Source organism: Equus quagga, unplaced genomic scaffold, assembly GCF_021613505.1.
Source record: "Equus quagga isolate Etosha38 unplaced genomic scaffold, UCLA_HA_Equagga_1.0 220_RagTag, whole genome shotgun sequence".
Lineage (NCBI taxonomy): Eukaryota > Metazoa > Chordata > Mammalia > Perissodactyla > Equidae > Equus > Equus quagga.
In genome coordinates this window covers 4,675,626-4,697,535 of record NW_025799647.1, presented here as the reverse complement: position 1 = coordinate 4,697,535, position 21,910 = coordinate 4,675,626, and the positions used below count along the sequence as shown (strand labels likewise).

The following is a 21,910-nucleotide window of genomic DNA, read 5'->3' as shown; positions in this document are numbered from 1 at the left end:
CCCACAGTGCCAGGTTTGGGGCCTGCCTCGTGGGTGGGCATTTTGGTAGTCATTCAATCATTTGAGCACCAGCAGTGTGTTGGACACAATGTTAAACGCTGGAAATACAAAGAAAGAAAACAGCGCCTGACCATGTGCGTGGCACAGCCTGGTTGGGGAAGACAGACAGGAAAACAATACAAGTTTGGAATGTGCTGTAATAAAAGTGTAAATTTGGATTGCTTGTCATTCATTCACCGAGGCCTTGAAGTAGGATCCAACCTGTCACTTTGAAGAGTGAGGAATGAGTACTGAACTATAGTTTTGTTTTTCTTATTCCCCAGTTGGAATTCTTCCCAAGTCATTGTGGAAATCTTTGCCTATCTGTCACTGGAAGAAGTGGTCAGGATGATTCTTTTTAGCACTAACAAGTAAGCATCAGGCTGCTTGCTAAAATAAAATCTCTTAGTAATATCGGTCTCCAGGCTTAACCTTGGAGGGACCTGCTTTGACTTTCATACCTGAAGTTGGAAGCCTCCCTTTTGGTAAAATTAGTAATGATTATTATATTGTACATTTATGACTGTAAATTAATAACAGAAACGAGCTGGAATACACAGTTATACACATGGTAGCAGAGAGAATATTTTAACTGGAGATTTAAGCCTTGTGGGTTTTAGACTAGAACCTTATTGAATCTGGCTCCCCGGCTCAGTTAGCCCACCATTGTGTCCTTCTATAGAAGTCTTTTGCAAAAGATTGCAAAGAAATATCCCATTAATGAAAAACCTACAGGATCTTTGCGGTATTCCTAAGTGGTGAATTGTTGGGTTGCTTCAGGTCAGGCCTTTTTTTTTTTTTTTATCAGTCCCAAGACTGTGGAGTCACCTTTTATGTAGTTAACTGAATTGATCCCGCAGATAATGTTATGGATAGATGCTAGTGGAAAAAAGGGGATCAGATATTGGTCTGTTAATTTACAGACCAAAACAGAGACTTCCCTGGTTAGAAGGACAAGTCAAAAACAGGAGCATTATCAGGAGCTTTGCTGATCTACTCTTTCTCTTTTTCCTGTACTGCTTTTTTCAGTAGAGTGCCCCTGTTTAGTTTCTACCAAGAAAACAGGAGCACTTGTATTCCAAGTGCATAGGCATAACGAGTGATGCAGAAAGGGGTGCAACAAGGTACAGGTCTCTGAAAGGGTTCGCCAAGGTCTGGCCAGGTGTGGAAACTAGGCTCTGATATGGGATGTTGGTATTATAGGATGTCTTTCGAATCTAGGCCCAACTGTGTAGTAGATGGCAGAGCATCTTATATTTCTTTTCCATGTTGTTACTCCAGCTCACATTTTAAAAATCTAGGACAAACAGTTCCAGATAGTAGGAAGATAATGTAGTATCTCATTCTCGTGGCTGCCTCAGTGTCTTAATAGTCATCATAGTGTCCATTTATTGGGTCCCAGTGCTGTGCTAAGTGCTCTCCGTACATTATCATTCAATCCTGACACATTTTACAGATGAGAAGACTGAGGCTTAGAGAAGTGCTATGTTGGTAAATTAATGATGATATATTCCTAAGAAATACCAGCCTTGCTAGGATGAGTCATTTGCAGAAAACACTACTATTATTCTTTTGGTTCTGACTGAAGCGTCCATTTATTTGTAGGGTTTACTGACAGCTCAATTTTGTGCCATTGCCAATAAAAACAAATGCTGGTCACCTGCTTCCTATCTGATTATTGGAAGACTATTTGTTAAACAATAATTTGATAATAGGAGTTAAATCTATGAACAGTGGCAAGAGCCCTTAGCTGTGGGTCCTTCTGTTCTGTCCATTCATTTTTGTTCATTTAACAATTACTTGAGGGGCTGGCCCCGTGGCCGAGAGGTTAAGTTGTCGCACTCCGCTGCGGCAGCCCACTGTTTCGCGGGTTCGAATCCTGGGCGCGGACGTGGCACTGCCCATCAAACCGTGCTGAGGCGGCATCCCACATGCCACAACTAGAAGGACCCACAACTGAGAATATACAACTATGTACTGGGGGCTTTGGGGAGAAAAAGGAAAAAATAAAAATAAACAAATAAACAAAACAAAAAACCAATTACTTGAGTTCCTTCTATGTGCCAGGCACTGTTCTTGCCACTGGACGTAAGGTGGGGAACAAAAGAGGCCAAATTGATGCCTTTATGAAACTTTTGTTCTAGGCCAGGGAGGCAATCAAAAAGGGAAAAAAACCCTATCTATTTATCTATCTATCGTCTATCTATTTAATGCTAGAGAGAAGTGCTGTGGAGAAGATTAAAGCAGGATTAGGAAATAGAGTGTGCCCGGAATGGGTGGGGTGGGAGCAGGGGAGGTTTTTATGTAAGATGGTAAGGGAAAACCTCTGATGATGTGATGTTTTAGCTGAGACCTGAAGTAAGAGAAGAAACAAGCCACGTGTGTACCCAGGGAAAAGCATCCTGGGCAGAGAAAGCAGCAAGTACAAAGGACTCAAGGCAGGCATGTCCCTGGTGAGTGGGAGCCACTGGGAGAAGAGGGTTAGCAAAGAGGAGAGTAGGAGATGAGGCTGGCCGTAGAGGGGCTCATAGGCCATTGTAAGTACTTTTGTTGTAGGTACCTGATTGAGATGGGAGCCACTGGGCTGGAGAGCTTCCGTCTACCTCCCCAGATTCGCTCTACCCTTTTCCACCCTGCTCTGGAGCTGTGCCCCTGGAGGTGGACCTGCAGTGGCAGGCTCCCTTGCCTTATGGCTTCTAGTTGTATTTGGCCATGGGGAGTACGGATAGCAGATGAGAGAGAGGCAGGGAGAAGAATGGGATTGGTGTATTCGTTCCCTTCCTGCAGGGTCATGTGGGCTGGAGTGTCTTTGAATTGAGGTCCCACCTCCTCTCAGGGGCCTCCTCCATGGGCTCTCTCTTTCCCTTTCCACTTCTCTTCCCACCTTCAGGTCTAGGAGGGGATGCCCTCTGTTGCCAGCCCCACAGGACTACACTCTGTGGTTTTGCTATACCTGCTCACACCTTTGGAACTACTGCCTTTATAAACTCTCCTCAGATCACCCACTTTGAATGTGCCATCTGTCTCCTACCAGGAGTCACACTGATCCATAATGGCGGGGTTTTGACACAAGCTGACCAGCATTTCAACAGACTCCTTGAGGTCACTGTTGAGAGCAGATTGTGGGGAGGTGAGGAGCAGATTGTGGGGAGGTGAGGGTGGGTACAGGGAGGCTGTTGCAGGACTGCAGGTGACATACGACAGCGGCTGAGCTCAGGGCTATGGCAGTGGAGGTAATCAGGTGCTGGGCAGTTTTCGAAGGTCTCTACTTTGATAACCTGTTTTGCTGATGGATTTGATGCATGGGGAGACTTTTATGACTCTAGAAAGCAAGGCGCAATTGTACCGTTAGTGGTTGTCTTCTTTTGTTGTGCCATTTGCAGTCACCCCATTGCAGATGCTCTGTGGTTCAGGCCAGCAGTTAGTACTGGTACAGTCTCTGAGGTAGCAGCCTTGCTAAAAACAGTTGTTTATGGAAGATACTACTTTTCTTTTTCCTTTAGTTTGCTCTTGAGCAGAGGTGAAAGCATCCTCCTCTTGAAATGGCGTGATATCGTTAGACAGCATTCAGTCAAGTGACAGTCAACTCTGAGTGGAGTATAGAAGAATTATCGGTCTTAGTCCCTGACCTCAAAATTCTTCTGTCTTAGAGAAAAAAAAAAATATGCCTGAAGCAATTAGAGAATAATTTGCAAGAGCATGTAATTAATGCTCACTTATGACTGCACTGCATATGGGGTCGTAATTGCACAGGGAGTGGAGGCTGGTCTGTGGGCTGAGGCAGTCAGGACAACTTCACGTGGGCGTGGGGCTGGGCTCTAAAGGATGGAGCTGGGGGGCAGCCGTTCCAGCGGGAGGAGCTGTTTTGAGGGAAGACTCCAGCTTACTGGGAATGGAGGGTGCAGGTTGGTTGTGGTAGGAAATTAGGTCAGCTGGATGGGCAGGGCCAATGGGGGGGTGGGGCAGGGATAGGAAGGGTGGACAGCCTGGCTAATGAGCTGGTTTCAAGTGATGGGCGTTGCCCCACTGCAGATCCTGAAGGAGGGAGTGTCAGAGGTCCAGGAATGAATCCTGAACTCCTGCTGTTGACTTGTTTCAAGGTATATTCTCCAAAAGGTTAGTAAGTAGAGGTGGAACAAGTCGCTAAATATGATCAAACTTAACAGTTTCTTATGCTTCTCAGAGAAGGGACCAGAGCTTTGCTTGGTTAAGTGGTCAGTAGGCTAGCTATGTGAATCAGTTTTATTTTCTTGGAATTCTTGGAATTCACCATGTTGCCCAACTATAAGGCAATTCTAAATATCAAAATTTTCCCATTTTCCCTATTAAAGGCGAAAATAATGTTTTTTGGTCAACTTGAAAATACACGTACTTTTAGGTATGGAGGTGAGCAAATCAAATGCCTACTTAGAAAATTTACATTGTAAATTTAGGTACATATTCCTATGTAAAATCACATGCTTTATAAAATCACACTAATTTGGAAATATTCTTTTTCCTCCGTGTTAGTAAAACATTTTTCTTCAAACTCTTTATGTGTATGGTTGACCTTAGTATTTTTATCATTGGTGGAGCCACATTTTGGATCAGCCAATACATTTTTTCCAGACTACACTTTCAGTTTTTTGAATGTGGGTAAGAATATTTCATCCCAAGTTAAAAGTAGCCACTTGCATAACATTAGCATTCTTTCACAATGTGTCCAGTTGGTGTATATCTGTGATTGGGACAACTTAACCACTTCATTACTTTTTAAAGTGATCTTTAAAAGGGTTTACAGTGGAACTTACACGTGGAAGTGTGAGTTCATACCCCAGGAATAATTGCTAAGCCTGTGTTTAATTTGTCTTCTTTCCTGATACCATCAGTTGACCTCTATAAACAGCCCAAACCAGACCTGGATTGAGGTTGTTTTAGGCTGATGTATCAAACCCCACTGGTACTTTGTATTCAAAATAAAGAATTGGAAGAACTCCCCACAGCAAGAGTTACTTTGTAAAAGTGAGTTGTTTTTTCTGAGGGATAATTTTTTTAGGAAAATCTTTGCGTTATGTTTGATCTATTAATGATTCTTTTACTGTAGCTTCAGCATTAGCATGAGTGTCAGGCAGCAAAACCGCTTTCTGGAGCGGTCCTCCTCTGGGAGCGAGGGGGCGGGAGAAGGAAAGTGATAGTCCGTGATAGGAAAGTTGCTGCATCGTCAGATTGGCTGCAGAAAGAAGCTGTGAAAGAAAAAGTACCAAATGCATTAGTTGGTTTTTACCACTCATCTGTGAATGGAAATTATTCTGTGCTTCTGCTGATTGGATTTCCAGAAAAATTCCACGAGCTGTCTTTTAAACAGCTGTTGAGAATGCAGGCAGATCGTTAGATCTGCGTTTGTTTATTGCCATAGCACCTAACTCTTGGGGACTGGGTGCTGTCACTTTGTCTCTGGCCCTGGATTCCATCATTGAAAAACGCAACTAATGTACATATTAGTTTATATCATGTATACAGACCATATACGTGCGCATACTAATATATATTTATTTTTAGTTTATATTATATATTTTAAAGATACAGGTGCATATATATATATATATGAATATAAATTAATATAAATATATAGTAGGGGAGGAAAAAAAATCTTTTCCTCTACCCATCTAGGGTTCTCCAGCTGGGGCCCTATAAATTAGATTGGCCAAAGACAGATTAACAAGAGAAAAAGAAATTTATTAACATGTGTGTTGCGTATGTACACATGGGAGCACTCATCAATGAGTAACCCAAAGGGGTGGTTACAACTTGGGTTTATGTACCATCTTAGGCTAAAACAAAGGAAAAAGGTTTTGGGCTTCTGGGTGGAAAGACAAGTTATGGGAAGGGACCAGGAAAAGCATGGTGAACAAGAGTGGTTTCGTCAGGTTTGTTATGCATATTTAAGTCGGGGCCTTCTCCATTGCTAAGAGTTGTTAGGAGTCTTCCATTTCCTTATACAGAGAGGGAGATACCTTTACAAAAGGAAATTTCTTTTACAAAAGGCAAATTTATGCCCTGTATTAAGAGCTTTTCCTGTATCTCCTGGTCGTCAGTGGCCTTCAGCTCAAAAGAATCCTTATGTTAAAGAGGTGTATTATGGCATGGCATATTCTAGTATCCTCACTACGTATAATCTGACTTCAGCAAACTTAAAACATTCTCTGCATAGAAACACTAGGCCGTGCCCTGTCAGAAGCAGGCGTAAACTTCCAGCAAGCTGGTAGACTTAACTCTGAACTCTTGTGTTCTCTTTCTGCCCTATCCTAAGTAAGCATTGCCTCATTTCTGGAGCAGATGAGAGACGTACTATCGGCATTAACAGTTATGTTATACATTAAATAGCTTTGGGAGGGCTGGCCTGGAAACCTGTCAGGTACAACATTACTTTGATGGGACAACGAATAAGGTCTAATCAACGTGAACTTCTAGATCACGGCATCTTTTCTATGTCGGGGCCTGTCTCTATAGGTGTGGGAAAGCCTGGGTGATAAGGCAGTGCAAAACTAAGCACTTTTAAATTTTTTTCTTTTTTAAGAAATTTATAGTTAACAAAAAGTATAAATAATAACATAATTAGCCATTTTCCTATAACCTAGAATTAACAGTTGCTAACAACTTATTTTTTTGCTTCCGGCTATTTGTTTAAAGGCAATTATAAATATAGCTACAGTCTCCTTTAACTCCACCCCCAGTTCAGTTTGTCCCCTTGCCATCTCCAGAAGCAACTTCTGTCATGAGTTGTGTATCCTTTCACTGCCTCACTTTTAATCCTTTTATGAGTCCGTAAACTCTGTATGTGTGTGTTGCTTTTAAAAATTTGCATAAATTGGGGCTGGCCCCGTGGCCGAGTGGTTAAGCACGCGCGCTCCGCTGCAGGCGGCCCAGTGTTTCGTTAGTTCGAATCCTGGGCGCGGACATGGCACTGCTCATCAGACCACGCTGAGGCAGCGTCCCACATGCCACAACTAGAAGAACCCAAAACGAAGAATACACAACTATGTACCGGGGGGCTTTGGGGAGAAAAAGGAAAAAATAAAATCTTTAAAAAAAAAAAATTTGCATAAATTGTCGCACTCCGTCATCTTGCCTTTTTCCGTTTAATCTTTTCCATCTCTTTCCAAATTGATGTCTGTACATCCAGTTCATCCTATTAACTACTGATAAAGGTAATTTTCAGAAAAGGTAAAATCGTGACTCATATAGATAAAAATGAACATGTTAAAATTTTTATTTTACTCACATATGGGGAACCAGGCAGATGTTATGACTAGTTCAAAGGAAAAGTCAAAAGGCACAAATTTATGTGAAGTAAAGAAATTGAATTGCACATGGAGGCAAAACTGTTTTTTCCACAGTGGGGAGGGAAGTCAATCAAGTCAAAACTTAAGGGACAAGATATAATTTGCCTATCTTATCAGTTACCTACAGTTTACAAAGAGGTCTAAAATAGTTCAAAGACAATGAACAGGGCTGGAATCAGCTTGGAAGGGTGTGCTATAGACAGGGCGTAGTTTCCCACTGAAGTGTGGAATTTTTTCTACACTCCTATGTGGTGTGTAGAGTATGCCACTCTTTATACTGTAGGTGTGTGGTAGTCGCCGAGGAAACCTAGATGTATGGTGCAGTATATACAGAGTGTTCTGTTTGATCCACCCCCGCCCTGTTGATGGGCATTTGGGTTGTATCTAAGTTTTTACTGTTATTTGCAGTACTCCAGCGAGCATCTTTTTTTTTTTTTTTTAAGATTTTTTTATTTTTTCCTTTTTCTCCCCAAAGCCCCCCGGTACATAGTTGTGTATTCTTCTAGTTGTGGCATGTGGGACGCTGCCTCAGCGTGGTCTGATGAGCAGTGCCATGTCCGCGCCCAGGATTCGAACCAACGAAACACTGGGCCACCTGCAGCGGAGTGCGCGAACTTAACCACTCGGCCACGGGGCCAGCCCCCCAGCGAGCATCTTTATGCATACCTTGTTGTGCACATGTAAAGTTTCTCTAGGAGATCTCTACCTGAGAGGTAGAATTGCTGGCTTGTCGGGTCTGTGCCCTTTCAGTGTTAGTACCTGCTGCCATTTTGCCCTCAATTGGATCTAGCGTCTAAGCACTCACTGGTGGGGTCCCGGAGCTCTATTTCCCCCCACCCTCTCCAAGACTAGGCATTGTCAGAGGTCTCAATTTGGGAAAGAGTGTCTTTTACATATGTTCCAAGTATCTTCCTCTATGCTCTTGTTTGCCTTTAACCTTGCTTATGCTTTTATCTGTCTTTTTCCTTACAGTTTTGGCTTTTTGAAGAAATTTTTCTCTATCCCAAGAATATAAAGATATTCTCCTATATGCTTTTCTAATAATTTGACTCGAGTTTTTCATGTTCAAGCTTAATCAACTTAGAATTTCTTTCTTTTTTTAGGGTGTGAAGTAGTAAGTTAATTTTTCTACCAGCAACATTTACTCAGTAGCCCATATTTTTCCCTTTTATATTGGGTTTTACCATCTCTGCCGTATACCAAGTTTTCACATATGCATGGCTGTTAGGAATTCTTTAATGAAAAGTGCTGTACTAGAGGACGATTCCTGAAATATTCTAGCATAGTAATGATAGGCACCTGTCCTTTGAATGAGGAGGCGTTACTGCCGATGACATAACTGTGCATCTCTAGGTCACTGGGAACCTCTTGCTAGTATTCATTTTGGCTTATGGTTTAAACTTAGTTTTCCTTCATTACTTCTAGAACACCTGATGTTTAAAGACGTTTTTTAAAACAGAAACTAACGGTGAGGGCAGTGGCTCTCAAACGGGGCTGACCGTGAGAATCACCGGAGAGTTTTTGTCCTCCCTGCTCCTAGGTTGCACCCCAGACCAATTAAAGCAGAACCTTTGGGGGTGGGGCCGAGGCATCAATATGCTTTTTAAGCTCCCACGTGATTTTTTTTTTAGGTTGGCACCTGAGCTAACAACTGCTGCCAGTCTTCTTTTTTTTTTCCTTGCTTTTTTTCTCCCCAAATCCCCCCAGTACCTAGTTGTATATTTTATTTGTGGGTCCTTCTAGTTGTGGCATGTGGGACACTGCCTCAACATGGCCTAACGAGCGGTGCCATGTCCGTGCCCAGGATCCGAACCCTGGGCCACTGAAGTGGAGCAGGCGAAGTTAACCACTTGGCCACGGGGCCGGGCCCCCGCAACGTGATTCTAATATGCAGCCAGGTGTGAGAACCTGTGCTTCCAAAAGGGTCTTAGCCTTGGATAGAGAGGGATGCTGGCTGGATAAGGGGACCAGCTCAACTCTGACTTCCTGGTGAATCTTGCACTCAGAGTATTAGGTTATTTGTTCAGAGAAAAGTTTTACCTTCTCATCTTTGTGCTTCACTAGTTGAGAAGAAAAGTGTGGTGAGCAGTTTTGTTTTGAGGAAGATGAGCCCTGCCAATCCTCCTCTTTTTGCTGAGGAAGATTGGCCCTGAGCTCACATCTGTGCCCATCTTCCTCTACTTTATGCATGGGATGCCTGTCGCAGCATGGCTTGATAAGTGATATGTAGGTCCACACCCAGAATCCGGACAAGCAAACCCAGGGCCGCCAAAGCAGAGCGCATGCGAACTTAACTGCTGTGCCACCGAGCCAGCCCCACGGTGAGCAGTTTTAAAACAGTAACAATTAATAATTATAAATTAAGAAAGTACTATTTGAAGTCACATTCCAGCGTCAACTTCTGAGCTGAAATCCACAGTGACCGTTGCCACTACGGAAACCTTCCTTGATCTGTCACATGTTAGCATGCATCAGAATCCTCCAGAGGACTTGTTAAAAATAGGTCGGTGGCCCCAAGCCCTAGTTTCGGATTCTGTAGTCTGTTACCTGAGAGTTTACATTTTTAACAAGTTTAGCTTGGTTCCAGGTGAAACCTGCCCCTGGGCCACTTGCTCCCAGACCCCACTGGGTGGAGTCTGTCTGCTCTTCAACAAGCTTTTGTTTCTGTAGAACAGGTGAACACAATGCAGACTCCTCAGGGGCGGGAATCTTTGCTTAGGGAGGTGTTCCGGACACCTTGAATATAGAGGAAAGATGAGAAAGTATTACTGAGAAAATATTGTTTAAACTCTCACAGTAATAATAAAGTATTTGGGTTTTCCCCTAGTAGTTTATTATGAAAAATTTCAAACATAGCAAAGTTGAAAGGATTTTACAATGAATACCAGTATACTCATCACCTAGATTCTTTTAACGTTGACCAGACTTGCTCTATCACAAGTTGATTCACCTATTCATCTCTCTATCCATCTTTTCTTTTCTTTCTTTGAGGAAGATTAGCCCTGAGCTAACATCCGCTGCCAATCCTTCTCTTTTTGCTGAGGAAGACTGGCCCTGAGCTAACGTCCGTGCCCATCTTCCTCTACTTTATATGTGGGACACCTACCACAGCATGGCTTGACAAGCGGTGCCATGTCCGCACCCGGGATCCGAACCGCAAACCCAGCCCCGGGCTGCCGAGAAGCGGAACGTGCGCACTTAACCACTGCGCCACCAGGCCGGCCCGTCTATCCATCTTTTCTTAATGAATTTCAAAACAAATTGTAGATATCCATACACTTCTCACTAAATACTTTAGTGTGCATGTCATTAACTAGCGTTCAGTATTTATTTACAGTTCTTTTTTCTTTTCAGATAAAATTTACACACAATAAAATATGCATATCTTAAGTGTATATTCATATTCGCTGAGTTTTCGCAAGTGCACACAGCTGTGTAACCTAAACCTTTATCAAGATAGAGGACGTCACCTTCACTCCAGAAAGTTCCCTCATGTTCCTTCCCAGTCAGGCCCCACTCCCACCCCCCCGCCCCTAGAGGCAACCAATGTTCTGATTTTTTTTATAGATTAGTTTTGCCTTTTCTAGACTGTCAGCTAAATGGAGTCATACAGTATGCATTCTTTTGGGTCAGGCATCTTTCACCCAGCGTGTTTACGAGGTCCATCCATGTTGTTGCATATATCAGTAATTTGTCCCTTTTTATTGATGAATATGCTACAGATTGATGTTGTTGTTTTTTTAATCCATTCTCCTATTGATGGACAACTGAGCTGTTGCCAGATTTTGGATATTATGAATAATGCTGCTGTGAACATTCTTGTAGAAGTCTTTTTTATGATCATGTGTCTTCATTTTTCTTAAGACCTACAAGTGGAATTGCTGGATTGTAGGATAGGAGTATGTTTAATTTTATAAGAAACCGCTGGCCTCTTCCAGAGTGGTTGTGCATTTTACACTCTCACCAGCAGTGTCTAAGGGCTCTGGTTGTTTGGCATGCTTGCCAGCATTTGATGTTGTCTGTCTTCTCATCTTTAGTCATTCTGCTGGTGGGTGTGATGTGGTATTGTTAAAGAAAAAATTATTCATGACACTTGTTAAAGGAAGACTATACAGTGGGGGTTTGCAGTAGGGGAGAGAGATTGGACTTAACTCTTAATACAAGGAAGAGTGGGAATTTATAGTCAAGGAGCAAGGCGGTGGGGGAATTGGTGGGTGGAAAATTACTAAGAGGAATCATCAGGGGTAAGCGGGGATTCTGGCTAAACCAACCTAACAGGACTCCTCTTGAAGGCAGGCCAGGGTGATCAAGACATCACTGGGGGATGGTCGGGGATGAGGAAACTGATGAAATATTGAGGACGGGGGATTCTGGTTAAACTAACTTAGCAGGATTCTTGCTAAAATTGGGTGATGCAAAGATGGATGTGGAAGTACAAAAGCTGAGGCCTAGTTGGGATGAGGATTCAGAGGAGCCTGACTAGAGTTTGGTCAAGGGGAGACTGTCAGTGTCTCATTGCAGAATGTTCGCTTTTGAATTGCCAGAAACACTTTCTAATTGGTTTAAGCATTTATGTATCCACTTTACATATACATGTATTGTGTGTGGCTGTGCAGATGTATTTGACTTTTCAAAAATCTTTCTTGTACCTGGATAAAGTAGTCATGGTGGAATCTGGGTATTAAATGTTTTGTTTTGATTTTTAATAATTTCCTCCAACTTTTTTTTTTTAAGATTTTATTTTTCCTTTTTCTCCCCAAATTGCCCCTGGTACATAGTTGTATATTTTTAGTTGTGGGTCCTTCTGGTTGTGCTGCTATGTGGGATGACATCTCAGCATGGCCTGATGAGTGGTGCCATGTCCCTGCCCAGGATCTAAACCGGCGAAACCCTGGGCCACTGAAGCAGAGTGCACGAACTTAACCACTCGAGCACGGGGCTGGCCCCATCTCCAACTTGTTATTACAAAAAATTTTAAATATACAGAAAATTGACAGCATCTGTTTACCCTCCACCTAATTTCCCCACCTCATATCAACAGTTAAGGGATAAATTTTAAAAGAGGATAAAATCAGGATTTGTACAAATGTAAAACGAACACATGTCAAAGGTTTTATTTAACTCACGGAGCCAGTAAGCTATTACAACTACTTCAGAAGAGAATTCAAATACCACACATTTACAGTCAGATATGGATTGCTGAAATGAACTTACAAATGGATGCAAAACTGGGCAGTATCCATAGGGTGATGATTAATTGCATTTTACCAGATACAATTTGCATTTCTGTGGACAGAAATTATTTACATTACTGTCCATTTTCTACAAATTAACTTGTACCTCTACAGAGTTGTGAAATAGCCTAGTCAAGGACAAAGGTGGAGATAACCCAATGGATCATCTGGCCAGGACACAATTTTTCCTTTCGCATGCGTGCGTGCGTGTGTGTACACATGTGTATATATGTATATGACTAATTTTTTTATGAATCTTTGAAAGTAAGCCACAGACCTCATGACATGTTGCCCCTAAATAATAAAGCATTCATCTCCTAAGAATGACATTCTTCTACATAAGGACAATAATATCACACCTAAGAAAATAAAGAATTCTATAGTATCATGATATTATCATGATATTATATTATTTTTAAATTTCCCCAATTGTCCCAAGATTCTTTTTATATCTTGTGTGTGTGTGTGTGTGTGTGTGTGTGTGTGTGTGTTTAAATCAGGATCCAAGGTTCCTTTATTTCAGGCTATTTAAAAATTTTGAAGAGCTAACCCCTTGGGACTAAATCTTCTGGCGAGTAATCCTAGTGGCCTTTCTTGTGACATTTCATTTAGCAATGTTTCTGAAACAGATCAGATGCTTTAGGCTGTCATCCTCTTCACAGGAGAGCCATATCACTTTCGTTAACATGGTCATGAACTGTGTGCCCTGTGCCCAAGGGAACTGAACCTATGGGCCCCTTGCTATTTAGGCAAAAGAAGATTATCTGTTGTTACGGGGCTGTTAATAAGCCTTTGTATGTGCCCAGTTGGTAACTGCCTTGCCTGTGGGGTTCTCATGCAGAAAGGAGAGATTACCTAGAATAGAATAGTCTGTTCCTTTGGGATGGAAAGGAAGCGTGGAAATTCAAGATAAAATGAGAGGCCAGGGAAAGTGGACATGCTTTAGCATCCCTTTATTGAAGCTGATTTTCTTTTCTTGAATTCCGACTTGAGAGCTACGTAGTGTTCAGAATTCTTCACGACTTAGGTAACTTTGTTTTTTTTCATAGCCTCATTTCTCCTATATTTAAAGAGAGAATTTTGATAAATTTTTAAAAGGAATTTAATTATAGATCTTACCTTATTGATTATGCAGTTATTCTGACTACTTCTCTTAACTCTGCCCCAAAGGCTAAATTTCTAAGTCTGCTAATGTGTTGGAGGTCCCACACATCACACTAGGTTTGATGCTTCACTCCAAAGATTCAGAGACCTCAGCATGTAGTCATATTCATGGTTGTGATTTATATCAGCAAAAGTCTACAAAGCAAAATCAGCAAAGGGCAAAGGCTCGTGGGGTGAAGTCTGGAGGAAACCAGGCAGGAGCTTCCAAGAGTCCTCCCTGTGGAGTCACACAGGACGGGCTTATTCCTCCAGTACGAAACTGTGGCAACGCAAGGAAGCTCATTAGACACTCTCTGCTCATGGTTTTTATTGCAGGCTGGTCACATAGGCACCTTCTGCCCAGCACTTCTCAAAATTCCAGACTCCCAGAAGGAAAGTAGCTGTTCAGCATAAACCATGTTGTTTATACAGTTAGGTAGGCACAGTGAGCCACTCTTAGCAGTTCTGGGAATGGTGGGACCCCTCCTAAAATCAAGGTTCCCAGATGCCAGCCAAGGGTCAACCTTGCAAGCAGACCTTTCTAAGGATAGCAGTCTCAGGCCTGGTATGTTAACTTTTTATATACAACTAGCTTTTTTTTTTTCTTCTGCTATGCAAATCAGAACATTTAAAGAATGCTTGCATCTTCCCAGTAACAAATTTACTCAGATTCTATATAACACTGGTAGGCTATATGGGGAGATGGGGGGCCAAAAAAGGATGTTCCATGTTTTGGGGATTACTTTGACTTTTCTCTTCCCTAGATAAATATTTTTAAATTTCTATGTTAATCCATTACTATTTGTCAAGAAAAAAACCTACAGGCTTATTACTGAGTAGCATTTTTAAAGTTGTACTCTAAAAACCACACTGTGTGCTCTGAGGTGATCTTTTTCTTAAACAATACACCAGTTCCTAAAGACAACCATGGAATAGGAGTAGATTTTTGCAAATCATGTATCTAATAAGGGACTTGTATCTAGAATATGTAAGGTACTATTACAAGTCAGTAATAAAAGAAAGATAGCCCAATTTTTAAAAAAATGAACAAAATATCTGAATAGACATTTCTCTAAAGAAGAGATACAAATGGCCAATAAGCCCATAAAAAGATGCCCAACATCGTTAGCTATCAGGGAAATGGAATCAAAACTACAATGAAGTACTGCTTCACACCCGCTAGGATGGCTACGATAAAAAATACAGATAGTAACACGTTGGTGAGGATATAAAGAAACTGGAACCCTCGTGCACTGCTGGTGGGGATGTAAATGGTACAACTGCTTTGGAAAACAGTCTGGCAGTTCCTTAAATGATTAGACGTAGAGTTACCATATGATCCAGCAATTCTACTCCAGGTATATACCTCTGCCTAGGTAGAAATGAAGACATATGTCCATCCAAAAACTTGTCCAAGAATGTTCATAGCATTATTCATAATAGCCAAAAAGTGGAAACAACCCAAATGCCCATCAACTGATGAATGGATAAACAAATTGTGTTATAGCCATATAATGAAATAGTTACTCAGCTGTTCCTCAGCAATAAAAAGAAATGAAGTACCAGTACATGCTACAGTGTGGATGAAGCTTGAAAACATTATGCTAAGTGAAACAAGCCCTTCACAAAGGACCGTATATTATATGATTCCATTTATGTGAATTATCCAGGATAGGCAAATCTATAGGGATAGAAAGTAGATTAATGGTTGACAGGGACTGGGAGAATTGGGGGTGACTGCTAGGGGATGTGGAGTTTCTTTGTGGGCTAGTGAAAATGTTCTAGAATTGATTGTGGTAAGAGATGCACAACTCTGAGTATACTAAAATCCATTTAAGCATACACTTTAAATGGGTGAGTTGAATGGTGTGTGAATTATATCTCAAGAAAGCTATTAGAAAAATATGCCAGTTCTTGAGAGAAAATAAAGTGAATTGTTATTTGTCCATTATTATGAACAGCTGACTCGTAGTACTCAGGTATTGATTTGAACTCATAAGATTTTCAGGCATGCGTCAGTTACTAACTGCATTGCAATATCACTTGTTCATTCTGAAGAAGAGTGGTTAGGAAATTTAAAGAGAAATGACACTAGGTTGGGACTGTTTTAAGCATTTTCTTCTTTGCAGTGTGACATACCTGTGTTTCTGTCAGGAATCTTAGTTGAGAAATAAACCTCCGTTTTCCTCATGGAGTAGTTGGCTGTTCATGTTGCCTGGGGGGCGGGAACTGAAGGTGGGACTTCTCCTTAAGGAACTCTTGTCTGGAAGCTTTTCTTCCTAGGAGTCTTAAGTGTCAGAATGCTAAGGGGGAGACGGGCTCATCCGTTAGCCTTTGAATATTATTAAGTCATATGGATCTGAGTCGGCTTGTATTTGGGTAGAGGAAGTGAGTTTTCCTTCCATTTGGTTTTCATTCAGAATTCATCGATTCACTTAGCCATAACAGTATATTGTAGGCAAATCTTTATTTAACGATCTTACTGACCTATGTTTCTTGTATATTTTTCTATCCCTTTCAGCTTTCAGCTAAGGAAGGCATGACTGAGAAATGCAGTCATGTTTCATCTAGGCTGGGCCGTTATATTAGTCCCATGTGTGCGTCTGGAATGGAAAAAGAATTATGAGGAATCTGGGACAACTTTCTTATTCCTCCTGAGTCAGGTTCTCAGAGCAACTTCAGTCTGTTTTTTAAAGTGTTGTAAATTCTTAGCCAGATCATCCCTCAAACTCATGTTCAAAGGGAGATACCAAAGCATATCCTAAAACCGAAGATGAGTGAATTTTAGATTGGCTGCCATTTCAGACGATTCACATCAGTGCTCCCCTCATCATCACAAATAATTCCTGCACCCTTGTCAAAGGGACCGGAAGCTCTAACTCAGTGGGTGTTGCAGAAATCAATAAGACACTTTTTGAAGTTTCCCAGAGAGGACTTTATTATGTGTCTTGAAATCTTTACGAGGACATGCCTCCCCACAGAGCGAGGATGCCACTGAAGGTGAAACCCTGCATCCTGTGAACCAGCCCTCCCCCGTTACCATACCCTCTCCTTGCAGAAGCTGCACTGTGTGACCATAAATGCTGTGGCCTGCAGAGGACACAGGTCATCTGGTTTCTTTTGTGACCTAACTTTCTGAGATCCTTCTTTTTATGGGACCGCGGGGTCCTGTGTGTGACATGGGACCAATGACCAGATGTGCTATTTCTTTGGTGTTCCTACAGTTGATGTTCTTGTAAATCCCTCAGGGGATTTCAATACTGTTCAATCTGCATGTAAACTGTTCAATCTGATAAGAAGAAGTATGAACCTTGGTAGAAGTTAATTGTGTGTTTGAGAATGGCCAATTAAATAAACACTTAAACAATTTCATAGAGCAGGCAAGAATCAATCTTTCAAGCAAAATGTATCTGTCTTTGCTCCCTAAGTAACTGGTGCCAAGGTGCCAAACTCCAGAACTGCCATTAGTTTGGATATTATGGATTAGTTTACTGGAGAAGTTGATTGTGATGCCAGCATGGTACTGGGCATCCTCTCCCTCTCCTTGTCTAAGCCTGTCATCCTGCAGAGCCCTTAATGCAGTCCTGTAGGACGATGAAGGACAAAACCACACCAGCAATGCAGCCAGTATGCATTTGTGGCAATAGGAAGAAAAGTTGATAGAGGTCTCATCTGTATTTGTTTTCTCTCTCCCTGTTTCTTGCATCCTCACCAGGCCAAAGTAGAAGAAAAGATACAAGAGGTCTTCAGTTCTTACAAGTTCAACCACCTGATACCAAGGTAAGCTGTGGTTAGGAGTTTGAAGGGATCTGGGAGACACCAGCTCCTGTGGGAGCCTTTCTCCTTTCCTCCTTGAGCTTCTCAACCTCAGGGGATAAGTGTGCTGTGAGCTGGTGTTTCTTGAACTTGTGGCTACCTGGATAGGCTCATGACCCCAATGCCTTCCTCTGTTAGAATGCTTTTTGGAGGAGATGCCAGTTGGATCTGAGCCTCAGGTGTTATTGGGCTGCCCCTGGAGGCCTGGACTCTGAGGTCTGAAGATGGAGAGAGGAACTTCATGTTTCTGTTGCTTGGTTGTGACCTGCTGCTTTGGTGTTCAGATCAGAACTCTCAGGCTTTTCTTTTTCATATTACACTTTGAAACAGATGTCAAGTCCAGGGGGATGGCCAGGGACGGATTCCTTTGATGTATATTATTGTTCCACTGCGTAACTGTGAGAAGTGTGAGCTTCTCCCAGCCTGGCCCTTTATTGGTGATTGTGCAGCAGATCCCAAGGATGAAATTTCAAGTGAGAAATAAAATGCCTCTTATTTTCCTTGGCGCTTAGCAAGTTGAAGTCTTCACTGCTCTTTGATGTCAGAAATTCCAAAAAGAGTATTGCAAGCTGAAGCTTATTTAATTTGAACCTTTATTTTCTCTTTTTTCCAGTTTTGTCATGTTTCACACTAGAATTTCATAAGGTTATTTCGTGCCTTTATTAGCATTTCTCTTCTAGTCACAAAGTATTTCTCTGAAAGCATTCTGTGTCGTGTTTCCAGCCATCAGAACTGATCAGTAGTCCAAAACTGCGTGTGGTCATCATTTTATCTTAATGATACAGCGCTTTTCCTTGACAACCTGTGAACAAAGTGTCGTTAGGCTGCTGGCTGATTCACGCTGGATGGAAAGCTGAAGGGTCTGAAGTCCAGCCCGACCCCCTTCATCCTGTCTCCCAGACTTCTGAGACCCAGCAGACTAGCTCCTGGCAAGTCAGACTCGGGTACTTCTATTTAATGGTTCTAGGCTGAGTTAACTTTGTGTCTTTTCTGCTATCACTCTGTTTTGCCACTATTTCCTTGAAAAAAAAAGTCTGTCTGAAAATTCTGATTAGCCACGGCTGAAAACAATCGGAAAAGGCAAAGTGGGAAAAGTTTCCGGAAAGACAGGTGTGAAGGAAAGAAGGGCAACATCAGCTAGAGGAGGGAGTCTTTCCCCAAATGGCTAAACTAAATCTCTGCATTAACCCGAAGCTCAGACCTCAGTTAATGAATTATTGCTCCTGTCATGAGCCACAGCTGGAGATTAGCAAAGGGAGCCATTTGTTTCAGCAGCTCCGGGAGAGTGACTCTACCTGCCCTGGCTGAGCATCCCCAGAGGTGGCAGGACGTGGAGGTGGTGCGGCGGCATTGCTTCAGGAGGGGCTTTGTGGTCAGCCCTCGCCTCCCCCGTGACTAGCCTGATTGGGCTCTGAGTCAGTGTCTACTGTCTGCTCCTCTGCAGACACATGTCCGCTGTGTTTCCAAAGGCACCTTGATCATTCGACTTTCCTGTTTCACCCACCATCAGAATGGAGCCCTTGGATTTTCCTTGGATTCTTACTGACATGTGAGAGAGAATGGGAGGTGAGAGTCTGGGAGGAGGAAGCAGCCATGTTTGGGGAGTGGTGGTAGAGGACAAGTCAAGGAGTGAAATCCCCTGACTCTGAGGTCTTAGGTCAGCTGTGGGTGGAAAACAAAAATGTTCCTCCTAGGGTTGGATCCTTTGTGGAAATAGAATATATCAGGGCTCTGTGTTTAATTCAGGAATCTGACATTTTCCCATTGTTGCCTATGAAATTGGGCATTTTAAAGGATGCTAATTAGTATCTTATGTCACAGCATGCTAATTACTATTAGAGATGGTACACATTTTGGCTGATGGCTGAGTATATAAATCAACACGTCAATATGAGGCTGAGGCAAAACATCATCATCAAACGAACTCCTAGGATATAAGAATAAATCTGAAAATTTATCATAATTTTAAGTTATCACAATTTCAATATTTAACATTTCAGTGGTCAAATTTTAAAAGTTTGACAATGCAGGAACAAATCTTCATTGTTAGCTAAGGAGAATATTCTGATATTAACAGTAAATCTAGATGACATTGTTTGTATTTCTGAGGTCATGATGCTGATCAGATGTGATAGAATCACACATACTCCCAGGACCACTGACCACGCACAGGTCCAGGGATGCCAGGAATGATGCTGAGGGAGGCATTTGTCTATTCAGCCTTCCAGAGCCACAGCCAAATAGCAGATTTGGCTGAAGTTCAAGGCTGAAGCTGAATGTCAGTACATTCTACAATCATCCCAGAAATGACTTTCCTCTCTAAGACTGAAACATGCGTCCTGTCCTGGAGAGAGGTGGTCCATCCTGAGGAGCTTTTTGACCATGCTTTTCAGTTTTGTTTATTAGCATCCTGCTTTCCCATGAAAGTTAATTTTTCTTTCTCCATGATTATTCTCATTCTTCCACACACTTGTGAATTTACAACCCTTTTCCATTTATTACATTAGTAAGAAATCTGAAATGCATAAACACACACACAAACTCACATATAATTTTACAATTGTTTTCTCTTGGGAAAAAATGGTCTGGTGCTCCTTAGAAGTAAGAAATATTGATAATGTCCCCATGTTAATGGACCACTGAAGGCTGAGTGTTGACAGTTGCCCTGAAGCCCAAATCCTGAGTTAAAGCTCTCAAAGTTCTCACACTGGTGCCTGCTTTGCTTCCGTGTTTTCCTGCCGTTTCCATATGCGATGCTACTTTAGAATTTCCCAAATCCTGAGCATTTAGAAGATGCAGTCCTTCATCCTGTTGCTCTTTCCAAGGTCCTTACAAATGACTTCACCTCCCCCCCCCACCCTCCCTCGAGTGACTTCTTACTTACGTGGCAGAAGCTTTCTTTCTGACTAGAGAAGCCCCTGGCTTTAGTGGGTTTAAAACCTTCCTGGGAGCCAACAATGGACTAAATTCCTGTCCTCTCATCTGTCTCAACCAAAGGCCTGACTCTCAGGGATGGTCCAGGGTTAGGGGGATGAAGTGTGTTGGCTGTCATTCACTCTGCCATATTCATTCAGTCATTCATTCCTTCACTCATTCGGAAACACTATCTAGAGGGTCCCCAGGGGGCCAGGTACTCTGCTGGGCTCTGAGAACAGGGTGAGCAAGGCTGACCCAGCTCCTGCCTCTGCTGGGCTCTCAGTCTCATGGAGGAAGTGGCCATTAAACAATGGAATGGAAATATGTAGTTACTAATGGGATGAGTATCGAGGAAGAGAATGGGATGCTCCGAGAGAGGATAACAGGGAGGATGTAATTTCAGTTGGAAAGTCAGGGAAGGTGTCTTAGTTCCTTCTGGCTGCTGTAACAAATTACCATCGACTGGGTGGCTTAAACACCAGACATCTATTTCTCACAGTTCTAGAAGCTGGGAAGTCCAAGATCAGAGCACCACCGGATTTGCAGTCTGAAGAGGGCCCATTTCCTGGTTCATAGATGGCCATTGTCTCACTGTGTCCTCATATGGTGGAAGGGGTTAGGGAGCTCTCTGGGGTCTGTCTTATAAGGTCACTAGTCCCTTCATGAGGGCTCCACCCTCCTGACCTAACCACTTCCCAAAGGCCCCACCTCCGAACACCGTCACATTGGAGGTTGGGACTTGAACATACGAGTGCTGTGGGACACAGCCATTCAGTCTATGGCAGAAGGCCCCCAGAGAAAGTGACTCTCAGGCTGAGCCCTGGAGGTGAGCAGGAGTTGCCAGTTGAGGAGGTGGCGGGAGTGTTCCAGGCAGAGGAAACAGCATGAGCTAGAGTCCTGAGACGGAAGAGAACAAAGAAGGCAGTGGCACCGGAGCTCAGGGAGGACGTGGGATGGGGCTGAAGAGAAGTAGGTGAGGCATGTTGTGTAGGGTCTTGAAGCCCAGTGGGGTTCAAGCTGTAGTAAGAAATAGAATTACATTATATTTACGATTTACATTGCTGCCCGGTACACATATAAGTTCCCACTCCAACAGTGGAACCCGACTCCCAATATCCTTAATATGTTTGCTTATTTGATCATTCCCCTTGTGTGTCCCGATCCCCCGGCCCTCTCTGCACAGCCACACAGATGCCCTCCTCGTCCCCTCCACCGCCCTGCTCCTGCGTGGAGCCCGTCTTGTTCTGCTCCACCCAGTTGAATGGCTTTAAGGCTGACTTGTTCAGGAGGAAAAGGGAAAGAGTTTTTCTTTTTTAACTCCTTGCATGGAGAAGATTTTTGGACAGAGGTGAGTTGAGAATAAAGGCATGGTAAGGGTATTAGTTTGCTGGGGCTGCCACAACCAAACACCGCTGACTGGGTGGTGTAAACAACGGAAAT

General features: G+C 42.6%; 1 protein-coding gene across 2 annotated transcripts in view; it reads left to right on the top strand.

The window, feature by feature from the left end:
- Nucleotides 1-21,910, top strand: part of LOC124233739 (protein farnesyltransferase subunit beta) — a 65,224-nt gene that overhangs the window by 660 nt on the left and 42,654 nt on the right. For both annotated transcript variants that reach the window (XR_006887132.1, XM_046650900.1), the window contains exon 2: nucleotides 17,454-17,518. Coding sequence is in view for 1 of the 2 variants with exons in the window: in XM_046650900.1 (XP_046506856.1) it covers nucleotides 17,454-17,518 (65 nt within the window). In the remaining variant the exon portion in view is untranslated. The remainder of the gene's footprint in view (nucleotides 1-17,453; nucleotides 17,519-21,910) is intronic.